Source organism: Impatiens glandulifera, chromosome 1, assembly GCF_907164915.1.
Source record: "Impatiens glandulifera chromosome 1, dImpGla2.1, whole genome shotgun sequence".
Lineage (NCBI taxonomy): Eukaryota > Viridiplantae > Streptophyta > Magnoliopsida > Ericales > Balsaminaceae > Impatiens > Impatiens glandulifera.
Genome location: NC_061862.1, coordinates 23,970,077 through 23,977,955, shown reverse-complemented (window position 1 = coordinate 23,977,955; position 7,879 = coordinate 23,970,077). Strand labels below are relative to the sequence as shown.

Sequence of the window (7,879 nt, the reverse complement as noted above, 5' to 3'; positions counted from 1 at the left end):
ACGTTTCATATGTGACCTTACACTTTTACTTCAATCAAATCAACCATCTCCAACATCACTAATCTTTTTTACTCTTCACTTTGGTCATCAATCCCCAACTGGCCTCTTATCTCGTGACCCATCTCCTCACATATTTTATAATATATAACTTGACTTTTTTATCCTCACTTCGAATAACTAATTAACCATCTCATTCCACATTTATCCACACCCTAATCAACCTCTCATATTTTGTGACCTTACACAATTTTCATTTCGGTCAAATCAACCATCTCCAACGTTACCAATCTCTTTTACCCTCACTTTGACCCATCAATTCCCCAATTGACCTCTCATAGATTTATTATTAAAATAAAAAATAAATAAATGTGTCAATTTCTTTCATAATTAATTAAACTCTCTCCCACTATTAAGGTTGTTGGTGGTTCAGAGAAGGCAGTGAAAAAGAAAGTAAATGTGATTGCTTGAGTTCAAATCGTTTATTATATATAAATGAATTATTATTATACTATTATCGTTGATTTTGTAATATTGTTTAAAATAAATTTTGAATTATTAATTTTATTTATTAAATTTATTATTCAAATTTTAAAAAAAATGTGTTAATTTCTTTCATAATTAACTAAATTTTTTTATTCACTCATTTTATATATATTTCTCGGAAAACCAATCATCAATCTCAATCACAGTTTCACACGCCTCGTATTCTTCAAGAAATCAACCATTAATCTCAATCGACCTTTAATCTCGTGACCTCACGATTTTTTATCGATATTTTATCTCTCGACAAACCACATCTCAATCACACTTTAACGTGTCTCTTATCCCTAAGAAAATAAACCACTAATCTCAACAGACATTTAGCATAGTGACCTCATACTTTGGTTAATCAAATATTTGATTCATAATTTTTAACTATTTTCAATTGTTACCGGTCTATTATCTATCGGCAAACCACATTTCAATCACATTTTCTTAAAGGGTTGTATTTGTTTTGTTATGTTACCATACCTATAACATTTTAAATTTTATTTTTAATCGTTTTATGTTTATGGGTAAATCAACTCACAATCCGACCCAAGTATTTATTTGATCTCACATATATATATATATATCCAAATTAAGCACAGTTCTCGACCCAGCAATCCGGACACTTTGAAATTAAGAATTATTATATATATAGATATGTATTCTTATGTCTTGTGATTTGTCCAATAAAATGCATGCCATACATAATTGTACGCAATTATCACAATATGTTAAAAATAATTGAGGTGAAAAAGAATAAGAGAAAATTAAAAAAAAAATAACACTATAACAGCTCACTAACATTAAATAAAATAAACAAAGATTACATATACATACCCAAACTAGATGTAACTAGCAATATTATTACAACTAGAAAAAATTTCGTGCGATACACACGGATAAAAATAAAAACAAAATAAATTTAAAAAAAAAAAACTATAATAATATGTATTTAATGTTTAAAATTCTTAATAAATCACGAATAATATATTTAAATAAAAAAAATAGAACGCTCTCATTTCACATTTTATTCATTTCGATAAAACAACTTATTCTTTCACATATTTTTTCTGAATGAACATTTCATCTCGTAACCTTACATTTTGTCAATCAAATATTTTATTCATATTTTTTAATATTTAGTATCGTGACCTCACACTTTGGTCAATCAAATATTTGATTCATATTTGTTTAATCACTTTCAATTAATGTCGGCCTATTATCTTTCGACAAACCACATATCAATCACATTTGGTTAAAAGGTTGTACTTATTTTGTTAGGTTGCAAGTAGGGGTGTTCATCAGTTTAGTTTTTGGGTTATTCAAGTTTTCGGTTCAGATTTTTCGATTTTTTTTTAAAACAAATTCGAAAACCGAACCGATTTGAATAAATTTGAATTCGATTTATTCGAATTCGATGAATTCGAATTCTGTTCGAATTCGGTCGGATATTCGGTTTAGACCAAATATAGAACATCACATACCCATAAGATAATTTTTTTAAAAGAGTTAACAAAATAAATAAGTTGTTAAAGAGATTTTATTTACTTAAATTATAAAAAAATATATATATAAATCACGCAAACTTAGCTTAGTGACTAACGCTAATATATATTCGACAATTAAACGACAAAAGTAAAACAGTGTCGACGACGACAATATATGGCGGTTGAGAGGTGTTGACAACTAGAGAAATGGGAAAATGAATTAGGGATTATGGATTTAATGTAGGCATTTAGTAGGAGGCTCATGATAATTTAATATATAATATGTAATAAGTTATATAATATATAATAAAAATGAATTTGGTTTGGTTTTTTAGTTGAAACCTAAACTCGAAAACCAAACCGAAAATCGTCTTTGAATTCGAATCGGTTTAAAATTCGATTCGAAAAATTTATTCGAATTCGGTTTATTCAAATTCGGTGAATTCGAATTTGGTCGGATATTCGGTTCAAACCAAATATTGAACACCCTAGTTGCAAGTTCAAAACATACCTATAGCATTTTTAATTTTATTTTTAACCGTTTTAAGTTTATGGGCGGGTTAACCCACAATCCAACCCAAATATCCATTTACTCTCACATATATATCCAAATTAACCACAGTTCTCGACCCGGCAATCCGGACACTTTAAAAATTAAGCATCATTATATATATATATATATATATATAATTTGGTGTTGAATTTAAAATATAAAGTGGTGTTAGCCTAGTTGGTTAAAGGGTTGTATTTATTTTGTTATGTTACAAATTCGAAACATACCTATAACATTTTTAATTTTATTTTAACCGTTTTAAGTTTATGGGCGGGTCAACTCACAATTCGACTCAAGTACAGTATCCATTTACTCACATATATATTCAAATTAACCACAGCTCTCGACCTGGCAATCCGAACACTTTAAAAATTAAGCATCATTATATATATATATATATATATATATATATATATATATATATATATATATATATATATATATATATATATATATATATATATTAGTTAGTTAAAAAGTTGAACTTATATTGTTAAAATTTCTCGCGTTCATCAAATTTGGTGTTGAATTTAAAATATAAAGTGTTGTTAGTTTAGTTGGTTAAAAGGTTGTATTTGTTTTATTAGGTTGCAAGTTTGAAACATACCTATAACATTTTTATTTTTATTTTTAAACGTTTTAAGTTTATGGACGGGTCAACCCACAATCCGACTCAAATATTCATTTACTCTCACATCTATATCCAAATTTATGATTTAATATATTTAATTATGTTTATAGTGTTCGGGGCAGAATCGGGGTGAGATCGGGGCGAGAACACAAATATCATCCTAGTTCGGTTATAGGGAAAAACCATCTCAAACGAGACAATTTGGTTCGGTTTTTTCGAAACAGTTTCAAATTGTCATCCTTATTCTTAAGTTGAATGATTAGAAGCACATTGACTAATTAATTTCATTTAGATTACAGCTTAATTATACTCTCTTTTTTTAAAACAATTTGTTTGTGACTTAAAGTGGATATTTAACAAATTGGAAGGAATATGAATATTTGTTCTTAAAAAACAAGTTTGAGAGGAATATGCTTAGAATTTCATTATTGACGATGTAAGTATCATAATTACAGACTTCCCATTTTAATGGGAAAAAACAAAAAAGTAACATAATCATCTTAATGTCATTGAAATTGACAATAATTTGATTAATGAAAAGAAAAAAACTCATATTGAAGTCATCATATAGGTTGTGCAAATACATCATTCTAAAGCACAGTGAGAAATAAAACCAAAATAAACATTATAATGAAATATTCAGGTGAGTGAGTAGAGTACTAGTGTATAAATAAATTTATATTAATAACAATAATAATAATTGTCAGTGTCTTGGCAAATTTTGCCTTTGGTTTTGTTTGAATTAAAGGGTATTACTAACTCTATGAAATGTGACATTACAGACAAAGGTGTACTAACTAGTACAATTGTATATTAATTACTAAACTGTGTTTGTGCTTTTTAGATGGTGAGTGTGAAACTAAAACTCATTACATATTGTATTTGTGTTTGTTACAACTGGAGACAGCTTCTGAAGAGTCGGATACCCTATAACAACAAACAAACAAACAAAATTATAAATATTGACATCAATTACAAGAAAAGTTGCCAATGAAATTTAACAAACAAGATTACCTGAAGGGCAAATGTAACATCTGCTTCATCCACTTTTAGTGATACTTTTCTCAATCTTTCTTCTCGTGATTGCCCAAGTTTAAGAAGCCCCTATAATAAATAAATTATGGATTTTTAACCAACTGATTAATTACTTTTCCATAAAAATTATATTACATAAATAATTGTTGGTGGGTGGGTCACCTACCTGGTCACCTAATATTCTGCACATGCTTGACAAATCTGTAAGTCCCACTGCTGGGATGCGTATCAATTTGCATATCTCCATGTAAGATTTTATCACCTGAGAATTCAATGATGATCAACTTCACATTACAAATTCAATGATCATCAACTTACTTAGAGGGCATTTTAGTTTAGTTTACCTCCCCTAGAGTTGTTTCCTTCTTTCCCTTCCGGAAAAGTTTTACAGCAGAACAAAGCACAATCTGATTTATGTCAACAATGTCAGATAATTCACACTTTCATAACATAAATCACAAAAATATGTATCATGTATGTATGTAACCTGTTGATGTTGTGGAAGTGACTGTATAATATCCACTACTGGTGATTTGAATGCTTTTGACAACGCAACAGCCATATGATCAACTCTTACAAGACTAGTAGTTGGGAGAGCCGGAGCAGTCAATTGATTTGGACAAACATTCTCTCCCGATTCCATATCAAGGGTTGGATTGGATTCAGTCAACTCAGCTTCCAGTATCTCAATTGCAGTCCTGAGATTGTTTGTGAAAAATGGAACAACCTTTAATTTACTGGAATTTCTGTGGTTTTTCTTATGATAAATCACAACTTGTAACAAGTCTTTTTTTTACTCTTATTAAGAACATATACTACTTACTACATAAGAAATACAAAGAAAATTAATTAACCTGCAAATGCACAAGGCTCTTCTCATATCTCCAGATGCAGATGCAACTTTCTGTCATATTTAAAATATACAACAAATTATGACCTTGCAATATATGATCATCAATAACTTGAGTAGAATTTATCCGAAAAATATAAACTTAGATTAATCTTACTCTAGCACATAGTTCTAAGGCTTGTGGTTGAAAGGTATTGTATGGAAGTTCCTGTTACAGGAAACAACATTTTAAAATAAGGAAACATTGCTAAAACAAGTATTAAATTAATATTATCAACCAAAGGAAACACAAACAATTACCATTAGCCTCTGCTGGAGAATCTTGAGAATCTGATCCTTAGAGTAGGCTCGGAAAGTTATCACCAATGGCTTGCCTGAAACAATTTGTTTTTATCATAATCAATACTAGTTAAGTGTCAAGATAAGAAGTTGTACAAGGGGTTTTACTTACAATTTAATGACTGCAGTCTTGGGAGAAACCTATCAGCTAAATCAATGGCATTGGCTACTCCTGTAAAAGCAAGTAAAAAATTGATTCTCAAAAACAAAGAACTTGACAATTATATGTTGCAGAATCAAGAGAACAAAAGGCAAACAATTCGTCAGCATTGTACCTATCAATATGCATTTTGAAAATGGGTATGTTGTGAGCATAAAGAGATCATGAAGCACTGCTCGATCTTTTGTAATTAAATAGTCCAACTCATCAGCAACAATCACTCTGTGAGCAATAGAAATACGAGTTTTAGATATTGTTTCAGACCATTGTGAGCAATAGAAGACATATGAAGGTGTCCTTACAACGACTTCATGCCAATAGTAGACTGCTTCTGGCTATACAAGCTCTGAAGATGCTGGAGAGGTGAAACGGCACTCTTAGTTTTCCTTTGCGGTTGAACTTTATCAAGAATCTGTTAATAACACTAGAGGGTTAATTCACGGCACGGTAATACTGTGTTCAAAATGGAGAAAAGAATCACCATCTTCTAACCTTGCTGAAAATCTCATTAGTGCTTGTTAGAGTAGTACAGCTTATAGTTAACACATCAGGTGATACAAGTCCTTCCTAAGAATAGCAGCAATTGCAAAATTAGCAACAAAAAAGTATGATATGCACAAAAGGCAAGACTATAATTAACTAGTAAAAACAATTCTTCAATTGAAAATAGACCAATAATGAAACTTGGATAAATGTAGAAACAATTGGCTTACTTGATTACGCCAATCAATTACAGATTCTAGAACCCTTTCCATTGACCATGATTTACCAGTGCCTGGGCATCCACATACATACAAACTTCCAGCCTTTTCATCCTCTATGCATATCTTGCAGAAATCAATAATCCTAGTTTGCTCTTGTTCCCTACACACAATCGTGGTAGGAGCCTTTGACACATGCAGTGTTTCCTTCAAAGCACTCATCTGCTCCGGATCTGCTATGAGATTCGAAAGATTCAATCAATATTTATCAAACAGTTTTGTGTAAACCATATATGTAATGTAAGGAAGATCCACTTGCCTTTCGGATTCCATTTTTGTTCATCTACGCTGACATCAGACATTTTTTTCACTAGCGATTTCTTCGATTTGACGATCTTACAACCTGACACGTTCTCAATTCTCTGCAGATAACCGTCAAACGACTTAAGATGAAATTGGCAGAAATTGATTCGGTTTCCTTAATTTGTCTATAACAAACACAGTCTCCGTAATCATGATTCATGATTCAATAGATGAAAGTAAGAGATGATTAACTCACCGGAGAAGCATTTGCAGGGCTATTCGGACTATCGGCGACGCATCGACGTGGAGATTTCCACTTTGTCGGAGTGCACGGGTTCAGATTTTTCATCCCCGACGAATCTGACCGGAGTCTTCGTTTGAGTGGACTTGAATGATTCAGAACCGCGTCAGCGATATCATCGGTATCTTTAGATTGCAAGTCCCCGGCGAGAAGCGACGGAGTGTTTGAGGCGATGGATGGCATTTTCAGGCGATTGGAAACTGTAATCGCGCGATATCAAAGGCGTTGACGATGGAGAGGGTCTGTTGTAATGGGCACTGCGACGGATACCAATATATATTCTCTTTATTTTAGCGGGAAAATTTTAGTGGCGTGAAATTCATTTTCGCGCCATTTATATCTTTATGTGTACGCGCATACTAGTCTCTTTTTATTTTTTTCATTTTTTTTACTAATCCAATTTTATACTACTGCATTAATGATTAATCTATTCAGGCAATTAGATATGTTTGACCAAAAAAATAAGTAATTTTATTTGTGGTTATTATTATTTTCAATTATAAGTAAGTTTTATTTGAACTATTTAATGAAAAATATTTTGGTACATATTATTTTTTAGATACATATATTTATATGAAACATGAATGATTTTTTAAACCAAATTTATTTTATAAAGTTAGATAGCATAACCCACCTTCAAAGCTTTTTTCAGCCAAGTATATTTTTTCAAACAGTTCAATAAATAAAAACAAAGTTTAATATTTTATATATTACATTTCAAGTATATATATATTATATACATTGAGAATGGAAATATTTATTTATTTAGTCTTTAAAATTTAGTGAGTAGATCATTGATTGAAAATTTGACTATTTAGCGCATTTAAGAAGTAATTTACTAGTCTAATTCTATTTAATGTATACCTTCTAATTTATTCATAAATACGCGTTTAAGAACTTTTAATATGTATACATTTATTTTATCTCATAGTATGCGTTTAAATAAGTAATTTATGTGTCTAATTTTATTTTTATTTTTTTTGTACGAGTG

At 30.3% G+C, this 7,879-nt stretch overlaps 1 protein-coding gene across 1 annotated transcript; it reads right to left on the bottom strand.

Annotated features, from left to right (window-relative positions):
• Window positions 1–4,060: 4,060 nt before the first annotated feature.
• On the bottom strand, window positions 4,061–7,117 carry LOC124921249 (cell division control protein 6 homolog B-like). Its single transcript, XM_047461876.1, has 15 exons — window positions 6,844–7,117; window positions 6,604–6,706; window positions 6,297–6,517; window positions 6,076–6,150; window positions 5,886–5,995; window positions 5,699–5,805; window positions 5,536–5,595; window positions 5,385–5,458; window positions 5,242–5,292; window positions 5,089–5,138; window positions 4,722–4,932; window positions 4,579–4,641; window positions 4,401–4,496; window positions 4,214–4,303; window positions 4,061–4,126 (listed from the first exon to the last, which is right to left on the bottom strand). The coding sequence occupies exons 1-15, from the start codon at window positions 7,069–7,071 to the stop codon at window positions 4,091–4,093; spliced, it is 1,575 nt and encodes a 524-aa protein (XP_047317832.1). The 5' UTR covers window positions 7,072–7,117; the 3' UTR covers window positions 4,061–4,090.
• Window positions 7,118–7,879: the final 762 nt, after the last annotated feature.

Bases quoted from the DNA above. Each gene is read 5' to 3' on its own strand.
- LOC124921249 (XM_047461876.1), bottom strand. From the start codon at position 7,071: ATGCCATCCATCGCCTCAAACACTCCGTCGCTTCTCGCCGGGGACTTG. The intron at 5,139-5,241 runs GTAAGATTAATC...TAAATATGACAG, and splicing joins CCTTAGAACTATGTGCTAGA to AAAGTTGCATCTGCATCTGG. The intron at 4,933-5,088 runs GTTAATTAATTT...AAACAATCTCAG, and splicing joins AGAGCCTTGTGCATTTGCAG to GACTGCAATTGAGATACTGG.